A 23,293-nucleotide genomic window follows, 5' to 3' on the forward strand; every position below is an offset into this window, starting at 1 on the left:
TCGGCTGTGTCAACATTCCTGATGCCGAGTGGGGTGGCCGAATCGAAGGGTGTAGCCGAAAGGCCTTACCTGTATAGATCTTTTTGATGCCGAGAGAGGTGGACGAACCGAAGGGTACGGCCTTACCCGTACAAGTAGGAATTTATCTATGTTTAAATCCTTCTATAAAAGAGTTTTTAGAACATGCTTATATATGTTTTCGTAAGAACATGAAGAACTACTAAAATGAAAAAGTTTTAATCCATTTAAAAGGTATTTCTAATTGTGTTTTTATGAATATGTTTTAAGGCTATTATATATTGTTTTCTTGAAACATTATCTACATATATAAATACCAACCAAAAAAATTAAGACAAAAATGACTAACTCTTATGAAAAAAGCATGAGTAGCCAACTTCACAGTATTTTCCTATGCTCTTTCATGGATGAATAAAGTGTCTAGATTCTAAATTGATGGGTTCTAGTAAGAAAAATGTTTTCAACCGAATGGGAGATGAACCACCAAAACCACCATAATAGGGATGGGATTGCTTCATCCACCATGAAATCTTTCAAAGACAAGGTTCTTAGTAAATAAATCGTGCAAAAGAAGATTTGCAAACTTCTTCTTAATGGAATGATGCAGATGGAACTAGATAGAGGAAACATATTATTGTAGAAATTTTGAGAACATGTTTGGAAGCATGTGTTAACCATGGAAATAATGTCTTGTGATAAAACTATTAGGGAAAACAATATGATTCTTGATGTTATGTGGAAGGATAAAATCCTTATGGAGTTTATCTAGAGGTTTTGAGTTAATGTAAAATGGATACTTCCTAGTGAGTTTTGACCTTAATAATTATAGGGACAAAGTGATTATTGGAGGCCCTTGGATAATTTATGATCATTACCTAACGATACAACCATGGTCACTAGACTTCTCTATCACAAAAGATAATATTGACAAAACTCTATGTAGATACGCTTTCCTAACTTGAGTATGATTTATTATGATGGGAGTGTTCTCCTAACCATTGCTTCAGCTATGGGAAAACAAACCTATACAGTTGATATCAACACTGCAAATCTAGTTCAAGGACGCTTTGTGAGGGTGTGTATTGAGATTGATCTTAATGTTCCTATAATGGGAAGGTTTTGTCTAAATGGTAAATGGAAAAATGTGGAATATGAAGGACTTCATATTCTTTGCTCCAAATGTGGTTGATATGGTCATGTGCAATAGAATCGTACTTCACATGATTAAACACAAGCAACAGACAACAGAGAAGAAATAGCACAGGCAACCAATAATGTGAAAACCCTAATGCTTAATGATCTAGATATTACGAGGGGAACAAAATCAATGAATTCTACATTAGAACCTTCATAACACTTCACACGATGACACTTCACACAACTCCATCTTGGTTAGAACCTTCCATGAATAGCCTTTTTCTAAGATGTTAGTTCACTTTTAGAATTAACGACTAACTGCATAAACCAACACAATACTTTTTTAGCGTGCTTTGTCCTTACTCACACACTTTCTAAAAAACTTCTCAAAAGGTCACCCATCCCTAAATTGTTCCAAGCCAAGCACGCTTAGTTGTGGAGTTCTTAAGTGATGAGTTACTAAAAAGTAGATGCATCTTGTTGGTATGGTACAAATGAATTTCTTTAAGTCACCCTCAATGGTATAATTTCACACTTGTACAAATCTCTAAATTTCTCTTATTCTGGTATGTCCAGACTTTTACAAAAAGAATCTTACTAAAGTCAATGGACCACATGTCTAAAAGATAGGATGAACAAGGATACACCCCAATATGTGCCCATGCATAGGTAGAAATTATCTCAAAATTTAGGCCTTAATAAAAGGAAGGCAATTATGGATCTGATAAATTAGGCAACCAATGATAATGGTGTAACTAATCCAAACATGTTGATTGGGACCAATTCTCTACATCAATCGCATGCTCTAAGGAAGAATGAAAAAATGTATATGGGAAAAATCAACTGGCAAGCCTATACAGAAGCTTGAATTTGACCGAATTGGTAACCATATCAATTCGTCCAACATACAACAACCTCTTATACTGAAGAAACCCCAGGTGGGGGTGATAATACATGACATGGGACTAAGAGGGAAGAAAAATCATGATATAGTTCATGTCAAAGATGGTCAATATAGTTTTGTTCTTGAAGACATGGGACTAGGAGTGCCACAACCCAAACAGTGATGATATCATCTCTTGTCAAGAAATGACTATGATAGATTAATGAGAGTCTCTAACCTTCCCTCATCTTGCCAAATGTCTCTATGATATTGTTTAAAGATTTAAATATTTTGACTTGGAATATTAGAGGAGTAGCTAATGCTAAAGGAAGAAGGACTAAGGAGCTAGTTTGTCTTTTAAGTCCTAGCATTTTTATCTTATTAGAAACCCACTACCTTTTTCATGCATCTACTAGAATTCCTTGGGTTATGAAGCTAGAGAAACTGTAGCACCTTATGGCCATGCAGGTGGAATACGGGTCTTGGTTGAGAAAAATAAAGGATTCTAAATTGATACCTTGGATAGTTTTTCCCAAGCTATAACAATGTCGATCTCTAGAAGGGGTGCTTGTTGGGTTTGCACGACCATCTACATCAACCCCCATTGTGCTCAATGAGGTGAACTTTGGTCTCATTTGGTGGGAATTCGTCAACGCATAAGACACCTTTGGTAGATGCTAGGAGATTTTAAAAAAGTTATTTCACCATCTAAAAGGGGGGAATTTTCTTAGTGAGGTGAACTTTGGTCTCACTTAGTGGGAATTCATCAACACATAAGACACCCTTGGTTGATGTTTGGAGATTTTAACAAAAAAATTTCACCATCTAAAGTGCAAGGGGGAATTTTCTTATAGAAAAGTTGATAAATTCCCACATATGATGGATAGATGCAACTTGATTGATTTAGGAGCGACAAGTTATAAGTATACTTGGTATAAGCAACAACTCAATAGTCGTATAGCCAAGACACTTAATAAAGCCTAGGAGACCAGCCTTGGCATTTAACATTCCTTGAAGCTTATGTAGAGAACCTCTATAGAGTTTAATCAGATCATTGCTTTATTCTTGTTAAATGTGGTGGACTTCTGAAAATTAGAGACCCGATGGCCCGACATAGGCCAGGTTGGGCCAAAAAATGGCAGCCTAAAATAAATATAGGCTATGCTAGCCTTGTCTAAAATAACATTTGGCTTGTATAAGTCAAGTTAGATCAGGTCAGTCTAACACCTCTATTATCATAAAAAGTGCACATGTATGGAAATGTGAACTTATCCATCATAAAATGCGTAACATTCTATGATGGGTAAGGTCACATCATAGAATGTTTAACATTTTATGATGGCATTTGACATTCCTTGAAGCTTATGTAGAGAACCTCTCTAGAGTTTAATCAGATCATTGACTTATTCTTATTAGATGTGGTGGACTTCCGAAAATTAGAGGCACATTGGCTCAACATAGGTCAGATTGCGCCAAAAAATGACAATCCAAATAAATTAATATAGGTCAAGCCAGCCTAACCTAAAATAACATTGACTCATATATAGGTCAAGCTAGCCCAACTTAATTATTTGACACCAATATCGTCATAGAAAATACACAATCTATGGCGATATGACCTTATCCATCATAGAAGGTGTAATGTTTTATGTTACATGTGGTCACACCCGTCATAAAATGTGAGTGTTAATATGATTAAATCATTATATTTGATATTCATACCACGATTACATGTGGTCACACTCGGTATAGAAAATAAACATTTTATGTCGCATGTTGATCCATCATAGAATGTTTAAACATTCTAAATTGTCAGGATCTATGTTGTGTCTAAGATCAACATAGAATGCCTAATTTAACCAACATTAAATGTCATCTCCATAGAAATGCGATTATCTTATATAAGGTTTCAAATTCGAGTTTTATAAATGAAAAAATTCATAATTAAAAAAAAGATCTTACTAAAACTAATCAATTAAATTCTTTGATAAAAATTAATTAATAATAAATAAATAAATATTTCATATCAATAATATAATTAAAAAATTAGAGATAATCAACCTAGTCACCACTGGATACTTTTGTTACCAACTTCCCATGCCATCGCTAATAAGTCGCTGTTATTCGGTAAGTTTGTTGTAATATTTTAACTTTCTAGTTCTCTAAGAGCAACTCCAATGGGAGTTACTTGTCCCATGAAGCAACTCAAGCCCCAGTTTCTTGCCATTGGAGGACTCTGGCGTGGCAACGAGTTGCTCGAAGAAGAGAGAGAGTTGCTTCCTCAAGCAACCGTTCCTTACCAAATTTTGGTTGGGGAAGACATCAGCAGAGCGGGGGTGAGGCGAGGGTTGGACAGCGGAGGGGCAAGGTTAGACGACGAGGGTTTGACAGCAGAGACGCGAAGTTTGACAACAATGGAGGCACGGGGTTTGACGGTGGAGGCGTAGGGTTTGACAGCGAGGGTTTGACAGTGGAGGCGCAGAGTTTGACGGCAAAGGTGCGGGGTCTAACGGCGGAGGCGCGGGGTTTAACGGTGAGGGCAGAGCCATGCACGACAGTTTTATTGAAGGCCTCGAGAGCCTTATCAGAGTAACACCATGGCCTCCCACAGTGGCTGACAGCGCCACCCACCAAGCACGGCACACAAGTAGAGAGTGAGGGAAGGAAAAAGGAAAAATGAGAGTGAGGGGATGGAGAGTGTGGGAAGGAAAAAGGAAGAGAGTGACTGGGAAGAAAAAAGAGACGTTGGGGGTTAAAAAAAATTAAAAAAATAAAAGAACCGTTTGAAGTAGCTGTTGGGTAAATTTTTTTTTTTTCGTATAATAATTATGAAAATTAATTTCATATAATATTTATGTATTTATTATTGCTTTATTTTATTTTTAATATATACTTATTGTGTATTTTTTCTCGTAATTTATTTTCTTTCATTAATGTAGTGCAATTATCCTTTTTAATAAAAATTTAAATTTGGTTCATAAATGATTAGAAAAAAATTCTAAAAGTTTGAATTTCTTAAAAAATTTTACCATTAGAGTAAATTTGTGTTTGAGTTGCATAATGTTGACATAGCACACTAGGAACCACTTTTTTTATTTTTCAATGCATGAAGCAACTCAAATGAGTTGCTTCCATTGGAGATGCCCTAAGCTACTTTGTTATGTTTTTTAGCTAATCAATTTCTTTAACTAATTAAACCAAACAGTGCGCTAATATTCACTTACCATTAGAATTTTCAGAATTTATTGTATAGTTTTATTTTATTTTTTCTCGTCTTCTGCATTTTTAATAAGCTGATCTGATGTATATACTAAAATATATTCCGAACAATATTGCACAAGAAGTTAGGAGTGTATTTAGATGGAGAGTTTAAATATGATAATTCATTTTTTTTTCTTAAAAATTTCAAATATTTAAATATAAAATGTTTTATTTGAATGAATAATTTATTAAAAAAAATTAAAATTTAAATATTTGTGAAATATCTTAAAATAGTATAATTTTAAATTCTCTCAAAAACAAGAATTTAAAAAAAAATATTAATAACTTTTTTAATTACTAAATAGTTAAAATTATTAAATGTTATTTTTTTTAAATAGTTTTTAAATATGTAAAAATTGATTAATATTTAATTTTATAAAAGTAAATCTTAAAATTTCAATATATATTTGTTTAAAAACAATTTAATCCATGATGAAAATTAAATTATCCTATCAAAATTAAGAATTTAAAATTTTAAAAATATATAAATATACTTAAAAAAATTAAAAATAATAAAAATTGAAATCAAATAATTCAATTCTTTAAAATTTTAAATTGCATGTTTAAATTTTTAAAATTCTCGTTCATACAACAGTGGGAACTTGGAAGCTTACATGCATTCAGGAATTAATCAAACGTGGCTGCTCTATTCTAAAACTTGCATATGTGAATGTTCATAAAAATAACTCAAGTTTATGGTAGATTGGTTACTTAAATAATAAATTTCCACTTGATTCACATATATTAACAAATAAAATAAAACAAAACAAAACTACAAGTTGATTTTCTTTTTTTGGTAAATAAGAGAGCGACAAATAAACTAGGGAGAGTTTATGATGACCATAACCACAAGTCCATTCATTGACTTGTGTAGAGTTATTTAATAATAAAGCTCCACCTGGCTAATGGTTCAAATTAAACTATAGAAAAATTCGTCAAAATATCATTAGTAAACAAATAGATTGATCAATTTAGTTGTCCCGTGAGAGCTTGCTTAATCTCCGGTACACAACTTTTTTTTTCTTCGGTTTCATAATAAAACTTAAGGGGTGGATATATTTTTAATCTTTTTAATATGAAAACTTTTATTTTTATCAATTCAATTTACAATTAATTTTTAATTTTTTAAATTTGGAAGACTATTCCAATTTGTATGCTCTAACGCCATGAATAAATTTGTCACATAAAATTCACATGTTATTATTTTTATAAGTGAAAATAACATACGACTAAATTTGTTTCTATCAATAATTACTAAAACATATTGTTTTTAAAAATTACATATGTTCAAAAATCATTTTAAACTTGGAAGAACAAACAAGTTAACAAAATGTGATGGGCTAATGAGTTGAATTAGAATGGATTCATTTTTTCATACATTAAGTTAAAAATCTTATCCCAAAACGATGTATTGTGGGTTGAGTTTGCATATTAATCCATTAAAATTATAAATTAATTTTATTTTGTTTATCTTAAATTTTATTCAAATTTTATAATCAAATATAATTATAAAAAATGTTATAAAAATAATATTAAATTAAATAATTTTAGTTTTTTTATAGTAATTTTTAATTAAAACAAACTGACATATATTCTGTACTTATTTTACATACCGTTATTGAAGAAGTTATTTGTGATTTTATTATAGACTTATTTTAATGTTGCTGATAATCCTATTTTATTGTTGATAAATTTTTATTTTTCTAAAATAAAATTTAGACAAATGAACCCACAATCAAAATAAATCTTAATAAACAAATATATTATAAATAATAAAAAAATTAATGTAAATAGATAAAAATGAAGGAGATGGATAAAATTGAACAGGAATATGGATCAAATGACAAACAAACTAAACTTGAATTGTCATTTAATTCATTGGGTTAACAAGTTGTGTGGGATATGTATTTAGCCAAATTATACAAATTAACCCGTTGAGGTATATAAATTCATTTTGACATCTATAATTCTTATTCATTTTAGATTTATCTTTTTTAGTTACATAGACAAACATTAATTTTAAATTTGTTCGAGACAAAAAAAATTACTTAGTCCAAATTAAAGAGAATAAAAATATTCTTAATCTTATAGTTAATAAGGACGAGTAGGTGTTATTTTAACAATAATTACTATTAACTGTTAAAAAACACAATTATTACTATTAAGCCGTATTTTTGTATAATAGTAAAACTATATATATAGATAGATACATAATTTTTTTATAACATAAGAGAACAAAGTAAGAAGGTGAAGTAAATTTAACTTCTCTTAAAAAAAATTAATCAAGTCATGTAATTCAATTTCAAAAGAAGATAGACGAGAAAATTTCTATAATAATAGTGCACAAGTTGATTTCAATTAATAAAAAAATATTTTAATTTCTTTATTTTTTTATGAATACTTACATGAATAGTATTACTATTTTAATTTCCCATGACATATGTTTGCTTAGAATAATACAAGGAGGGAGGAAAGGCAAACAAATAAAAAAGTGCAGAGTGAGAAGTAGAAATTTCAAAAGAATTGAACAGATGTCAAGTGGAAAGAAACACCGTGCCTTCCACCATTGACTAATTTTCAAACCTTTCAAGCATGGACTTTGACTTTACTACTTTTCCACCCCTTCCTACCCTACTTTTCTTTCATGCTTTCTCTTTCCATCAATTCTTATAAAACCTTCACATCTTCTAGTCCCCACTTCTCTCTCTTCACATTACATGTTCATCAATACGATAACTTATTCTTGCTACTAATACCACTACTTTTCAAGAAGACAATTTCTCTTCACTTATGCAGGTGGTGTTCTTATTTTTATTTTTTTTATTTATTTCATTTTTTGGGTTTAGGTTGTTTTTCTTCTTTCTACTCACTCATTCATTGGGGTTAATTTCACACTTCATATCATATATACTTGTCCTCATAGTGGGATCACCTACTTTAGTACTTTTCAAACCCCCTTCTCTCCTTGATCCGTTCTCTCCTTTCACACGTGGAATAACTATGGATCTTGAAATTTTCAATGGCTAATTATTTATGAGCAATTGAAGATTATTTCTACATGTCTCCCTTGGAATCTTAATCATGCATCCCTTCTATCACATCTTTTTTCTGCCTTTATAGTTTATTTTGTCAATGAAACCAAGCCACTCCCTAACTCATACAAACCCACGTATAGGAGTAGATTGCTTTTCATAAGAAAAAAATTCAAATGGCATATAGAAAGGGGAAAAACAGTATTACTAGAGACACAAAACATATACTCTTTTATCTCATGTTCATGATGCAAAAGCATTAGCATATATCAAGCTCAATGCACCCCATGGAAAGTGTCTTCTCTCTCCCTGTAGCCGCCAGAACTGATTTTATCCAATTCCTGGTGCAGTCTTTTGGCTGCAGTTACATTTGTCTATGGACATGTGATTCCATTAATTCACCAAAGTATATAAATATATGCATGTGCATTTATTATTCCATTTTACTTATAAGCATATATGAGATACTTCTGAGGCATGCTGATTGTGCTCATAACTAAGTCTGGTTTTGATTTTTTGGCGTAGTCGTTTGTGCTTCTTGGATGGTTTCTACAATGTAAGAAACGACCAACCAAGCTCTACTTCGGGGACTGTGGCACAGCAACTATTCAGCCAGTTCCGGACTTTAACATTTGATGTCAATGATGAGTAGGGCTAGCTCTCATGTTCCCTAATTTTTAATGCAAATTATGGCATAAAGTACTTCTTTGCATTTGATTGTTATAATATACAAAATATTCTTTTCTTAAAAAAGTGACACAATTTCGTTGGTTTATTCAGCCGTGTTCCTGGACTTGCTTTTAGAAACCAGCGTCCCTACCTAGAGCTTCAACAATTGGAACTTCTGAGACTAGCATCCACAGAAATTCAAACACAATTCTTTCAGGTAATTTATTGCTATAATTAAAGAGAATTCACTTCGAAGTTCAAACCACTGCTATATTTAAATAATTTTTTTGTCTTATTTTACAGGAGGCGAGGATTAAGGTTCGTTTGTTGTCAAACACCAAAAATTTTGTTTCCTAATAAGCTTTATGATGAACCAGGAATCTTATTAATTCACTGCTTTGGTCCTTATTCTTCTCAGACTGCTGTTTTCATGGGGTGTAACAAAGGGGAAATTGAGCTTGGTTTCTTAAACATGTCCCAAGTAAGCAACTATATATGATATGAATCTGTTTAAATACAAGTTAGAAATACTCAAAACTTCTTTTGATGAAAAAAACTCTCAGAAGTTTTTTCGAGCTTATTTTAACTAGACTCTATATTGTATTAAAATATGATCAAATTCTATTTGCATGAATCAATATTGTAATTGAATTTTGATTTCCCATTTTCTTTTCTCTACACAGGTTGACATTCAAACAGCACTTAGGAGTTTGTTTCCTGAAGATTTCTCTAGACAGTCCCAACAAATTGATCAAAACAACCCACCTACATCATCTTCATCTTCTTTGAGATCATTATCCACAGGTAGCCCTGAATACTCATCTCTTCTGTTCAGCATCCCAGGCACTTCTCAGACACACTTTCCTGAGACCCTTGGAAGAGTAGTGCCCCCAATGCAGCCAGTGCCAAACACTGCTACTAGTACCATTGATCAAACATTGGCACAAGTCCCTCTAACCCAATTCCCCACACAAGAAACTGAACATGATGCAATCATGAGAGCAATCCTCCATGTTATATCTCCAACTTCTCATCAGCATCATCAAAACTTGCCTTATGTGGTGCATCCAGAAGCTAGTGCTTTCCAGAGGTATAGGCCAGACATAGGTCCCAATATGGCGTCCAATTTCAGAAGGCAAAGCCTGATGAAGAGATCTTTTGCATTCTTTAAAAACTTGAATTTCATGAGAATGAGAGAACGCATTCAAGCAACGTCACGTCCCACTAATACTCAGCTCCATCATATGATATCAGAGAGAAGAAGGCGTGAGAAAATAAACGAGAATTTCCAAGCTCTTAGAGCACTACTTCCTCCAGGAACCAAGGTACAAAACTATTCAACTATATATTCTTTTGTAAATTTATATCTAAATGTGTTCTTAATACATCATGCGATGAATAAAACTCAGAAAAATAACAAGAATGTATACTCATTTTCTCTTTTACTCGTGTACATTTCATTTTCTCTTTTCTATTTCTTTGTTTTCCTTTTCATTATTTATCACATGTATCATTTTTGTTTTTCTTATTTCTTACTTCTTTTCACACCAATATTCACCCCCAAAAAAAATTTCTTCCCACCTCTTACTTCTTTTGGACTTCATACCATATATATAGTTTATACTGTTTTCAAATCAAATTTGAGATTCATTTGTATAACTGAGATACAATAAAAATAGAGAACAATAGCAAAGTAGGTACTAAAGTATTATAGTATAGATATAGATTAAGTTTTGTCCATTTTTGTTTTGATATGCTGAGTACTCCAAAATTAATGCTATGAATTTGAACGTGGCAATTTGATAGAAAGACAAAGCATCTATACTAATAGCAGCAAAGGAGACATTGAGCTCTTTGGTGGCTGAAGTTGATAAACTAAGCAAAAGGAATCAGGGCTTGACGTCACTTTTGCCAGCAAAAGAATCTTCAACTGAAGAAACCAAGGTTGGTTTATCATCAAATGAAAGAGTAAATGTTCGACTTTCACATGTTCCGGAATCAAGCTCATCAGAAGAGCGAATGGTGGACTTGCAAGTGAATGTGAGAGGACAAATTTCTCAAATTGATTTGTTAATTCGCATATTGGAATTCTTAAAACGTTCTCACCACATGAGCTTGGTTTCCATGGACGCAAACACCCACATTGCAGAAGGGAATAATGCTCTTCAACAACTAACCTTCAGATTAAGGATCATTCAGGTATGTATATATATCTATCTCTAGAAAAATTCATAAAATATAGTATAGATAGAATAACTTCGTTAGAAAGAAATGTTATACAATAATGGAAGCATGATCTCGTGTATAAATTTTTTAACAAAAAATTGAATTGTTAACACAGAATTGTGGGTCCAACAGACAATTCTATAAGAGTTTGGTATATACCCCAAAAAAAACATTATATTATATTAATATGATATATCGATCACAATGTTAGCCTATATTTAATTATTTACAATGTTTTATATTAATATTTAAGTTTTTTTTTCATACTACACGTCTAGCGATTAACATTTATTTCTTGTTAGTATGTGACATTTTTTTTATAATGATTCTACCATTCAAAATTGGATGATGTTTCACAGAACTAAACATACTAGACAAGATGTCATTAATTACAATATGAGCAACCGGTGTACATGTCTATGTTAGCCAATCAAGGAACTTAATTATATAAACGAAACAGCTATAGGATTTGGTTGAGTGGGCTAAAAGATATATTATGAAGTAATTTTAGTATTAATTATTTTAACATATGTTGGTAAAGTAGACAAATTTTAAACATGTCCACGTTCACAAAATATAATTCAGTCCGGAAGATGATAATAGTCTCACTATGCATGCAGCACTAGCACATGAATATTCAAATTAGTAAAAGAAAGTTCTATTTACACAACTATTTGCACATGTCAAACTTTTCAAAAGTGGGTGGCGCATGACAAGTCCATTTCTGCATTATGAGAGTAGAATTCATGCATACAAAATCCGACAATTAGGTTAGGAAAAAAAGTGGCAGCTTCTTTATTGCAGGATCCAAGAACCCTCCTTGTTCACTATAATGATGAAAAATATATCTTTCGATGTGTTAAAGTTATCAAAAGGAAGGAGCTTCGAAAGTGCAGTTGTGACTGCGAAGGTGGTTGGTTTGGTGTGCTAGGCTGCTACCTTTGTCACCATCTGAGGATAATAGAAATTACATATTCAATTCAAAAAGTTTGGTTCTATTTTGACAACCATCGAACATGAATCAGCATAAATTTGTTGATAACTTTTATACATATACATACAAAGTTGCCTCGTAAAAGAAGAAAACTAAACTTGTGGCGATGGTTGTTGGGTGTATTATAATCAGACAAAACGACTAAACACGTCACAATTTTGTAGTATGTTTGTTATACAAGTCCCGTTTCAATTTGGTTTTCATCTAGTCTACTATGAAACGTTATTATATTATATTATATATATTGCATCCATCATTTCACAAAAGGTCGCACTCAAAAACTAAATATAAAAAAACTGATTGTGATATTTTTTTTAATATTATTTGTGTTTGATTAAACATTATAAATTTTAGTAAGTCTTAATATTAAACTAGGAGACACTAATAAATTTTAATTGACAATAAAGATAACATATTAAAAAGTGTGACTGTTAACATGTATAATAGTATATATTATGATTAGGAGGGAATCTTTTTTTCTTTTTGTGAAGAATAATCAGCTGTTGATCGATGTTTACGCAGGGAAGTGAGTGGGACGAGTCTGCCTTCGAGGAAGCAGTGAGAAGAGTGGTTGCTGACTTGGCACAGTATCAAGTTGACCAATAACTTTGACCAACAACATTGGTCTTTTATTTATTCTGCGGCGGGTAGTGCATCGTTGATGATGATGATGTTATGTTAGTTTAAGTCTCTCAAATCCATTTAATTCAACTGCCATCTGTTGGTGTTAAATGTTCGTTTTCATAATTAAATTGGTTTTATTAAGTCAATATATTTACAACATGTATTTGTTTCAATTCTTGATCCTATTGTTAAATTTTTCTATTTTTGTCTACTGATTTGTTGATTAAATTCAATGATATAATTGTGTGCAAAAGAAAAAACCATTTGGATCAACTACTTCAAGCGGATTAGTCTCTCATCTACTGGGAAATTCCCATGACTACAAGTAAAAAATTCAATATGATGCTATGTATTTATCTTAATTGTGATTAATTCGTTTCGGAATCAATTTTTTTTTTTTAAAGATGACATGTTAATAAATGAATAGAAGTCGTACATGATTTGTCAACACAAAAAGTGTCATTTTCTTTTCCTGCAAAAAAATATTCACAGAAATTTTTTGCAAATTTTCTTACAAAAAAATATTCGCAGAAATTTTTTACAAATTTTCTTGCAAAAAAATATTTGCATAAATTTTTTGCGAATTTATTTGCGAAAAATAATTTACAGAAATTTCTTACAAATTTTGCTACAATTTTAATAATCATAGAATTTTTTTCCGTGGTGAAAATTTGCAGAAAATATTGTAAGAATTTTATTTTGTTTCTTGCAGATTTTCTTGCAAAAATAAATTCATAAGTAATGTTTACTAAATGGTAGAAAAAAAATTGCAGGTAACTTTTCCTGCGAATTTTCCTGCAAATTTTAATCCGCATGAAAAATAAAAAATATATATATTTAAATTTTATAAATTTAATATTTTAAAAAAAACTTCAAGTCCCACATCGATTGAAAATAAAGCAATTAAAGAGTATATAAGTTGGGGCAACACTTATCTTACAAGTTGATTTATATGGTTGAGTGTTACGCTTATAATCTACAATCTTAGAATTTAAAAGATTATGTATCACATGTTGGAGGCATGGAAACAAATGCTTCGGATGAATTCATTGTGAGCATTTGAAAGTTGAAATATTATTGATAGAATTTATAGTAATTTCTTTAATTTTTTTCGTAAAATATATTCCTGCAAAATTTCTTGCAAAAAAATTCGCAAGAAACTTTCCTGCGAATTTTCTATGCAAGAAACTTTCCTACGAATTTTCTTTGCAAGAAACTTTCCTGCAAATTTTTTTTTGCAGGAAAGTTTCCTGCGAATTTTTTTCGCAAGAAATTTCGCAGGAAAATTTCCTGCGAATTTTAAAATTCACAAAAAAATATTATCCACAAAGGTATTACCTACAGATAAAATTTTGTAGGAAAATTTACAGAAACAACGTTTCCAGCGAATTTTTATGAAAAATTCGCAAGAAAAGTCGCATGTAATAAAAAAAATTCTAGTAATGACATTTATCAAAGTAATTTTGATGTAAGATCATATTTAAGATGATAGTTGATGTAATTAAAGAAAGGGTGACTAAAAATGAAAAAGTCAAAAAAGAAAAATGGAAAGCGAAACGAAAACAAGTTGATCGTATTAAGAAAAATAACTTAATTAATTGTTTTTAATAAACTATAATTAATACTGGCTGATTCAAGTTGTGGTCCATGGACCGACTCGTGGCTGGAAGCATGAAATGATTTCTGTATTTTATTTCAAGGGAGGTATAATTAGTGAGTCTTGCAGGGATATATGAGAAAGAACATAAATGAATAAAGGAGTCAATTAATTCCTACAAAATATATATATATATATATATATAAGAGGATGGATTCGTTTATTCTAGAAATAAGTATACCAAGGGGATAAGGGCCGTTTCTGGATGGATAAGTGGATAGGGGATCAACCATTGATGGAAAGCTTCCCGAGGCTATACTTAAACTCGGAACAACAAGACGGGACATTAGAAAAAATGGGAAGGTGGATAGACAATAAATGGCATTGGGAACTCAAATGGAGAAGAGCATGGATTGGTAGAGAATCATATCAGTGGGAAACATTACAAACATTATTACAAGGACAAAGTTTAAGACACGGACAAACAGATACATGGAAGTGGTTGTATGACACTCATGGTAGTTACTTTGTCAAATCAGCATATGAAGCAATCCAAGCAATAACAACAATCCAAAGTAACAATGTTAGCCCATTTATCAACGTTCTGTGGAAGCTGAAAATCCCACCAAAAGTGGCAATATTCTGTTGGAAGATGCAACACAATAGCTTGGCAACTATGGACAACCTAAGGAGAAGAAACATACAAGTACAAGATGTAAATGCAACATGTATTTTTTGTGGGAAAGCAGAAGAAACTACAAAGCATATAATGTTCTCATGTGCAGTCACAGACAGAATCTGGAAGGATATATACGGTTGGGTAGCTGAAGCAATAGTTTTGCCACAAGATTTGGTTCAACATTTTCTTCAACAACCTTATCAAGTGAATTCAAACAAAGAAAGGAACAGATGGCAGGTGATATGGTGTGCAGTTACTTGGAATATATGGAAGGCAAGAAACAATTCTAGATTTAGAGGAGTACAATTCTTAAAGGAAAAGACATATCAAGACATAATTTATTTTTCTTGGCTATGGTTATCAATGGACAGCTCATTCCAGTACAGCTATCAGCAATGGATTGTCAATCCAGGAGCTTGTTTATAGACTTAGATGTAAAAGAGTGAGGGTGTGCGAGGAAGTTCAATTGTTTTTCTACACCCATGAGATCATATGTAAAACGTACCCATCAAGAATATGGAAGTAGGAACATATTATTTTGATAAGCCAAAACTCTCTTGTAAATATGGGTGGCACCCCTAGTGTCCAAATATTAATATATTTTATTTGCTGTTTCAAAAAAAAAACATAGACTTACTTCATTCAATAACTCATGTTCTACATCAGATTTTAATGATTAATTCAACCGTTAAATTTAAAGTTCTTAATACATAGATCAAGTCTACAAATTCTTAAAAAATTTAAAAATCATTTGATACTTCATTTTAATAATTCAAATTGACAGATAATCATAAAATCATTTTATACATTAATTTGAATTAATGAAATGAAATATCAAATGATTTTCAAGTTTCCTAAAAATTTGCAGACTTGATTTATGCATTAAGAACTTTGAATTCAACGATTTGATCGTTGAAATTTGATGTAGAACATGAATTATTGAATGGAATAAGTCTAGGTAGACTTACTCCTAGAGTAAACGGATCCCTCATCTCTCTCTATAATAATATCGATATAACTTTTATTAAGTATTATACCGCTCAATAACTTTATATTAAATATGAATTTTATAATTCAAAACTGTTAGATTGAAAGTTCTTTACTCTTAGATCATATATACAAAATTTTATATTAAGCCAAAATGATTTGATACTTCATTTTTATAAAATAAAATTGACATAATATATTATTTCAAAATATACTAAAATATGAAAACTTTGATTACCTTCAAGTTGTTGTTCAATTTTAACAAAATTTGATATAAACATATAAAGTGACATAAACTTTCAATATCTAATGGTTAGATTTACAAAATTCACATTTAATATAAAGTTATTGAACGATGTAATACTTAGTAAAAGTTACATCGATGTTATTATAACCCTCATCATATATATATATATATATATATATATATATATATATATATATATATATATATTTTATTTATTTATTTATTTATTTATTTATTTTTTTGAGATAGGATTTCCTTATTCTAAGAGAATAAAAAATATTTACTTAAACTTATTTCACTCAATAACTCATTCAATATCAAATTTTAATAATACAAGCGTTGAATCAAAAGTTCTTAATATATAAATTAAGTCTGCAAATTTTTTAAGAAAATTAAAAATTATTTAATACTTCATTTCATCAATTCAAATTGATGAATAATCATAAAAATATTTTACACATTGATTTGAATTTTGAAACGGAGTATCAAATTTTTTTTAATTCTTTTAAAAAATTGCAAATTTGAACCATACATTAAATTTTTTTAATTTAACAATTGGATTATTAAAATTTAGTATACAACATAAATTATTGAATAGAGTAAGTATAAATAAAACTTATTTTTGGAGTAAGTAATTCCATTTCCTCTCTCTCTCTTTCTCTCTATATATATATATGCATTATAAGTTAACCAATTTTCTTTTGTTTAGTTTTTTTTTAATTTTTGCTATGAAAAAGGAATATTGACAATTAAATCGATTTAAAGGGGCATGTAATATTTTATTTTGAATTTATATTATGATTCATAGAGTACATAGATTGATGTATTTTGTACATTTAGAGAGGCTCGTGTAATGCTATAATTAATAATTCTACTTTCCTTTATATCCATTTGTCTTTATGGTTGGTGTGTGCTTGGCGGTAATTAATTACAATCTATATTAAATTTAATTATGGCTTTTCTTGCATCATTTCATGCATTGATGAAAATTTACATGTCGCCTATATATGTTGACTACAATTTACACAAGAACCAGGGAGCAACATTGGGCATGAAAAGGATTGATGGATATATTCCATTTCAAAATTTTGGTCAAAATAAGAAAGTCATTATAAATAACTCATAAATAGTTTTGTACTTGTTCTATTATATGGATTAGGGTCTTCCGTCGTTAGTCAATGAATTTTCTTTGTGGAAAATGAGTTGGTAGCTTTAGAGACGGCGGGTTTGACTGTCCATCTCAGGCCAAATGGTTCAAAGCATTCAATAAAATTTGAAGACAATTTTAAGTTTTGGGGTTCTTTCTTTTCTTCAATAAGATCTATGCCGAATCTGTGTACAGTAAAAGGTGATGCACAATTTGTTACATGAACATACTTTAGTGAATGAATCTGGTGATAGGAATTTCTTTTTTTAGAGGAAAAAGAACATAAATTAAATCTGATCATAAATGATTATTAGATTAAAATATATAAGATATGCGAATTTTTTTAAATATCACGTGATTTTTTAAGTGATTATATATTATATTTTGAATATATATATATATATATATATATATATATATATATATATAATATTGTTAGGATTTTCTCATAAGTTTTTGTAGACTATAATTAATTGTGAATTTTATTTTATCAAAAATGGACTAATGTTATGATTAATTTAATGATACTTAAGTCCATAAAAAATGTGATCAAATATTAATGAATTTTGAACACTTAATTTTGATTTTTGTGTGAAAAACAATGTAGGTTTAATTTTTAGATCGTGATGAGAGAGGTGCTCAAGGTTAAATAAATATTGTGGCTAGGTTTCATTTGTTATCACAATATAAATAATTGCCCTCTAAGTTTATCCCATTGAAAACCTATAATATTAGAATGTGTGATCAAGCAAAATGAGACTTAACTTTTTTATTTCAAGGTTCATGCAATGCATAACAAATTCTCGTAGGTACATCGAATTATGTCTTCAATAGGCAAATAATTTAGTATTCTAAATTTGTATGAAGTATGATTCTTATTTGTTTTCCTTACATATATAACCTAAATTTACTCTTCTCACTTGTATCTAACTACTTTTCTTAAATAATTACAAGGAATTATATTCAAGAAAGAGAAGACCAACTACTTTTCAAGTAAGGTAATCTATACTTCTATAGTAATAATAAAAGAAATTTATTTATTTGGTGTTCACTTTTATCTTTCTCATTTTAACTTTAACTATACATAACCTCTAATAATCGTGCAAACTATTAGAATAGAATTGTTATTCTCTTTTTTCAGTAGTTGTTATAAAATTGATGTTTCCACAAGATGAAGTGTACTAAGATATATATTCATAAATTAATCTACTCTCTCTCTCTTTCTCTCTCTCTCTCTCTCTCTCTCTCTCTCTCTCTCTCTCTCTCTCTCTCTCTCTCTCTCTCTCTCTCTCTATATATATATATATATATATATATATATATATATATGTATGTATGTTAAGTCAAAGACGATTTTAGATCCCTCATGTTTTATAAGTTTTAATGATAACAAACACTATATTTTTAATAAGAAAACACGTTGTAAAAGTCGTTATTTCTAATTAAGTAAAACGAAGCAATGTTTGTAAGACGAAGCTAATCAGACGAAACATACAAACTATTTCTAACAATTATTATTTATTATGACTAACAAGTTTAAATGTTCAAATGAATGTTTTATATCTTAACAAATTGGAAGTTATCTTTGAAGTCACATTTCCTTAAAAGTGTATAAAAGCATAAAGAGTAGAAGAACAAAGGACAAAGATCCCAGATTTCACAAAAAAAGACGTTGAAAAGGGATTGTATTCTCGCCTACACGCTAACTTTGCTTCTTGTTGTTCCCGCTTTGCTACTCTACTTTGATAAGTAGCTTAATTTATCAAAGATAAGGAGTACGTTTAGATGAAAGACATTGATTGAAGCATTTAATGCACCAAGGATACTTCCTCTGTCTAAAGACCAAATGAAGGAGTAAGATGAAGCAGTTCAATGAATCAGACTCAAAAAGCTATAACGATCATTTCTTTCAAAGCTATTATATAAGAAGCTCTGAAATTCAGAAGAAGAGGGAGAAGCACGTATAGAGAACATGAGTGTAAAAAATAAAAAAAAAATTGTACTCATCTCTTAAAAAATCTTCTTTAAGAGTCTTTTGTACTGAAACGAGTTGTTGTAATCACGTCTAAAAGAGATGAGAACCGCAACCTTGTAATACCTTCATAACCATTGTTAGAAAATAAAAAACGATTTGTACTCGTCTCTTAGAAAATATTCTTCAAGAGTCTTTTGTACTAAAATGAGTTTTTATAATCATGTTTAAAAGAGACGACAATTGCAACCCTGTAATAGCTTCATAACCATTGTTATAAGGTAGTGTCTGATGGAAGTAGGAAGGTGAAGTGAAGCTTGATCTTCGCTTGCCTCCTCCAAGCTCACGGATCTTCTTCTTTGATGGATGAACAAGGATTAAAACTCAAGTTGAATGGAAGATGTTCCGGTTTTTCCTAAGCTAAGATGGAACCATCCTAGCAAGAGAAGCAAAAGATTACCCACGGACTAAGCCTAGGAGAGGTGATTTTCCTAAGACTAAGAGTAGGATCTTTTGGTGACTTTGAGAGGGAGAGACTTGGCTGAAAATTCAGAAATCTCTATTAGCATTCAAAGTGTTTACAAAGGTGAAGGATTCAAGCATATAAAGCCACGGATCAAGGAGCTAACCCATGTGCACTAAAAGTGGCGCCAAAATTTGAATTCAAATTTGAGTTTGAATTCAAATTTTGAACGTCCACTTTGGCTCCCCATGTGCAGCCCCTCCTTCTAGAAACCTTAATTACATTTAAGTGTAATTTAGGGTTCATTTGAGTGATCACATGTGCAGCCCCCTTTGGCACAAAACATGTGACTCAAATGCAACTCTAATTACTCCTAAATGTAATTAGATTTCTATGATTTATGTCTAATCCTTATTCCTTTTAAATTCCTATTCTAATGGCCTAAATACAATGGCCAAACATATACAAATAAAAGGAAAAATTACAAGAATGAAAATGAGCCCAATATTGGGTACCAAAAGCCCAAAGGCCCATGAAGCCCAAAACTAGGCCCAATAAGCCTATAGCCTAAAATGTTATCCTAAATGGTCAAAATACAAGACCCAAAATAAAGGAAACCTATGCTAATATGATATATACAAGACATAAGGAAAATAGTGAAAACAAGATATGGCCTATGAGAAGTTCCACTTGGGCCTTCCAAGCCCATCGGGCCCATTGAACCTTGACTGGCCCAATCCTTCATGTCTAGCCCATTCCTCTTGGCTCCTTCAATGTGTCACCCCTTGCCTTCCTAGGCATGATTCCATCAGTTTCTGGAGAAGCTTAATTAAAAAAGAATACTTGGGTTTGAACCTGAAAGACTTGTCTATAAAAGAAAACTTGGGTATTGACTTGAAAAGACTAGTCAAAGAACACTTGTTTGGGCTAGAAGTGGCTTGGTAAAAGAATACTTGTAACTTTGTTGAAAGTTAGTGAAACTCAATCTAGTTGAATTGAGAATTAGACATAGCCTTGGTGGATTGAGGTGAATCAATATAAAAACATTGTGTTTTATTGAATACTCTTACTGATCCTTCATTTATTGTAGATATTATTTCATGAACTTGAAAAGGCGCGAGTTTTTGATATACATTATTTAATCCCCCATTCTAGTGTCTATCTTTTCTCCATAATATATATATATATATATATATATATATATGTGTGTGTGTGTGTGTGTGTGTGTGTGTGTGTGTGTGTGTGTGTATGTGTGTATGTATGTATGTATGTATGGATGGATGGATGGATGGATGGATGGATGGATGGATGGATGGATGGAAAAACAAGTTGGAAGGTCCAGTCCACCAACATATATGTTACAATCATCCCATAGCTTCATGAACTCCCAATTGAGCGGGTCGAGTTGGCCTGTCAAGAACCTTTTTTTATAAAGTAAATTATTTAATGTGTTTAAGATTTGAATGTTACTTATTAGGTTAAATTATCTTTTTGATCCCTCTATTTATTTTTAAGATTTAATTTGATCTCACTATTTTTAAATTGTTTAATTTGATCCTGATTTTAAAAAAAAAGTTCAATGATGTCCTTTCATCTAAATTAACACTAACAATATTAATGAAATCATACAAAAAGGCAACATTGAACATTTTTTTTTTAAAATTAGAGGATCAAATTAAACATTTTAAAAATAGTGGGTCAAATTGAACACTTTTGAAATAGAGTGGCCAAATTGAATAATAGTTAAAAATAGCTAAAAGAAAATATTAAATACATAAACAAAATTTCAAATTTATACAGAAAAAATGTTAGATAAATTATTATTTAATTTAATCCATATATTTTTTGAATGTTCAATATTTTGGTTTCACTATTTTTAAAAGGTTCAATTTAGTCTTCTAATTAATTTTCAAAAAAGTATAATGTTATTCTTTTGTCCAATTCTATTAACACCATTACTGCCAATATGAACAAAATGATAACATTAAATATTTTCTAAAAAAAGATAGAAGATTAAATTGAATCGTTTAAAAATAATGAAACCAAATTAAATCTTAAAAATAAAAAGAAAAACTACAAATATATTTTAGCCTACATACTAATATATAAACAACCATTATCAATAAATATTTTTAATATGTTTATAAGTTGGTCTAATATTAATAAGAAAAAAACCTTAAATATAATTTACATTTCTAATTTAAAATTATTTTTTCTAAATAATCTGATAAGAAAACTTTTTTATGTTCAGTGTAATAGAATATTAATTATAAGTATACTTTTGATCATTTAATTAAATTCGTAAATTAAGTTATTGTTAAAAAGAAAAATTATTGGATTTTTTTTTCTTTCTTTTCATTCATATTTGGTGGGTCAACCCATCAACCTTTAATCCACCTTTAAATAAGGTGGAACATGAATTTTAGCCCACAATCAACCGTGTAATTCCCTAACATATTTCAACTAAAAATAAAGCTGGTATATGTCATCAAATGTTTGTGACATTTGCTTATATGCACCCACTTATTTATTTAATTGGAGTATATAAGCAAGTTATAAATAATATTATCTTAATATGCATTAGTGGTGTAGCTCACTATTGTACTCTTACTAAAAAATAATTGGGTGTTGTAGAAACCAGATTTCATCTAGATTACCCCTACTAAGGACGAAAGGCCTCTAGGACGAGAAGGGCAACCCTCGAGGGCCCAAAAAAGCCTAGAAGACTCGAAATCCTAAATTGGGGCATGGAATGGTCGTTCCTAATTTAAAAATGACACACAAAACCTTGTTAGGAATGACCATACCCAATCAGCCAACCTAGTGCTATTTTGAGGCCAAGAACAGTCATTCTAGCATTGGGAACGACCGTTCCCCATCTCTAGGTGCCTATATAAGCATGACTATGAGATTTTGTAAACACAAAGAGAGCAAATATCTGTCAAATTTGACTTTCCCCCCCCCCCCCCCCTCTCTGTAAATTTATGAATGACTGTGAGGCTTTTGTAGAATGAAAGGTTGCCAAAATGCGCCCTTATACGCATTGTGCGAAGATTCTTCTATAAAGGCTTGCTACGAATGTTATTTTTATTCTCTCTTTTCTTCATTTTTCCTTTTTATTTTTCTTTATTCGCGACCCTATTCCCATGCAATAAATAAATAAATAATCATGTAGATAATAAGTTGTAGCAACCTTGGTTACCACGGGATGACAAAAATAGATTGAAAAATAGGGAGTTGCCACCAATATTTATTTCCATGGAAAAACATTAGAAAAGCCACAAAGTAGAAAATGGTCTACAAAAATCAGATTTTTGAATTCCGGAGTCGATTACGTGTAAGGAAGGTATTAGTATC

General features: G+C 30.6%; 1 protein-coding gene across 3 annotated transcripts; it reads left to right on the forward strand.

Annotated features, from left to right (window-relative positions):
- The first annotated feature begins 7,928 nt into the window (after positions 1 to 7,928).
- LOC109804315 (basic helix-loop-helix (bHLH) DNA-binding family protein) lies at positions 7,929 to 13,055 on the forward strand. Of its 3 annotated transcripts, none has more exons than XM_083059500.1 (8): positions 7,929 to 8,095; positions 8,857 to 8,979; positions 9,112 to 9,217; positions 9,304 to 9,318; positions 9,419 to 9,481; positions 9,684 to 10,325; positions 10,807 to 11,199; positions 12,743 to 13,055. In XM_083059500.1, exons 1-8 carry the CDS (start codon positions 7,944 to 7,946, stop codon positions 12,824 to 12,826), a joined length of 1,578 nt encoding a protein of 525 aa, XP_082915626.1. In that variant the 5' UTR covers positions 7,929 to 7,943; the 3' UTR covers positions 12,827 to 13,055. The 3 variants fall into 3 exon arrangements, with proteins under 3 accessions (XP_082915626.1, XP_082915634.1, XP_020221722.1); XM_020366133.3 differs by lacking the exon at positions 7,929 to 8,095 and adding an exon at positions 8,127 to 8,737; XM_083059508.1 differs by lacking the exon at positions 8,857 to 8,979.
- The last annotated feature ends 10,238 nt before the right edge of the window (positions 13,056 to 23,293 follow it).

This window comes from Cajanus cajan, chromosome 1, assembly GCF_000230855.2.
Source record: "Cajanus cajan strain Asha chromosome 1, NIPB_CcT2T_4, whole genome shotgun sequence".
Taxonomy (NCBI): Eukaryota; Viridiplantae; Streptophyta; class Magnoliopsida; order Fabales; family Fabaceae; genus Cajanus; species Cajanus cajan.

Excerpts from the sequence above, each read along its gene's own strand:
- LOC109804315 (XM_083059500.1), top strand. The coding sequence starts at position 7,944 with ATGCTTTCTCTTTCCATCAATTCTTATAAAACCTTCACATCTTCTAGT. Across the intron at positions 10,326-10,806 it reads TACTTCCTCCAGGAACCAAG|AAAGACAAAGCATCTATACT; the intron begins GTACAAAACTAT and ends GCAATTTGATAG. Across the intron at positions 11,200-12,742 it reads TCAGATTAAGGATCATTCAG|GGAAGTGAGTGGGACGAGTC; the intron begins GTATGTATATAT and ends ATGTTTACGCAG.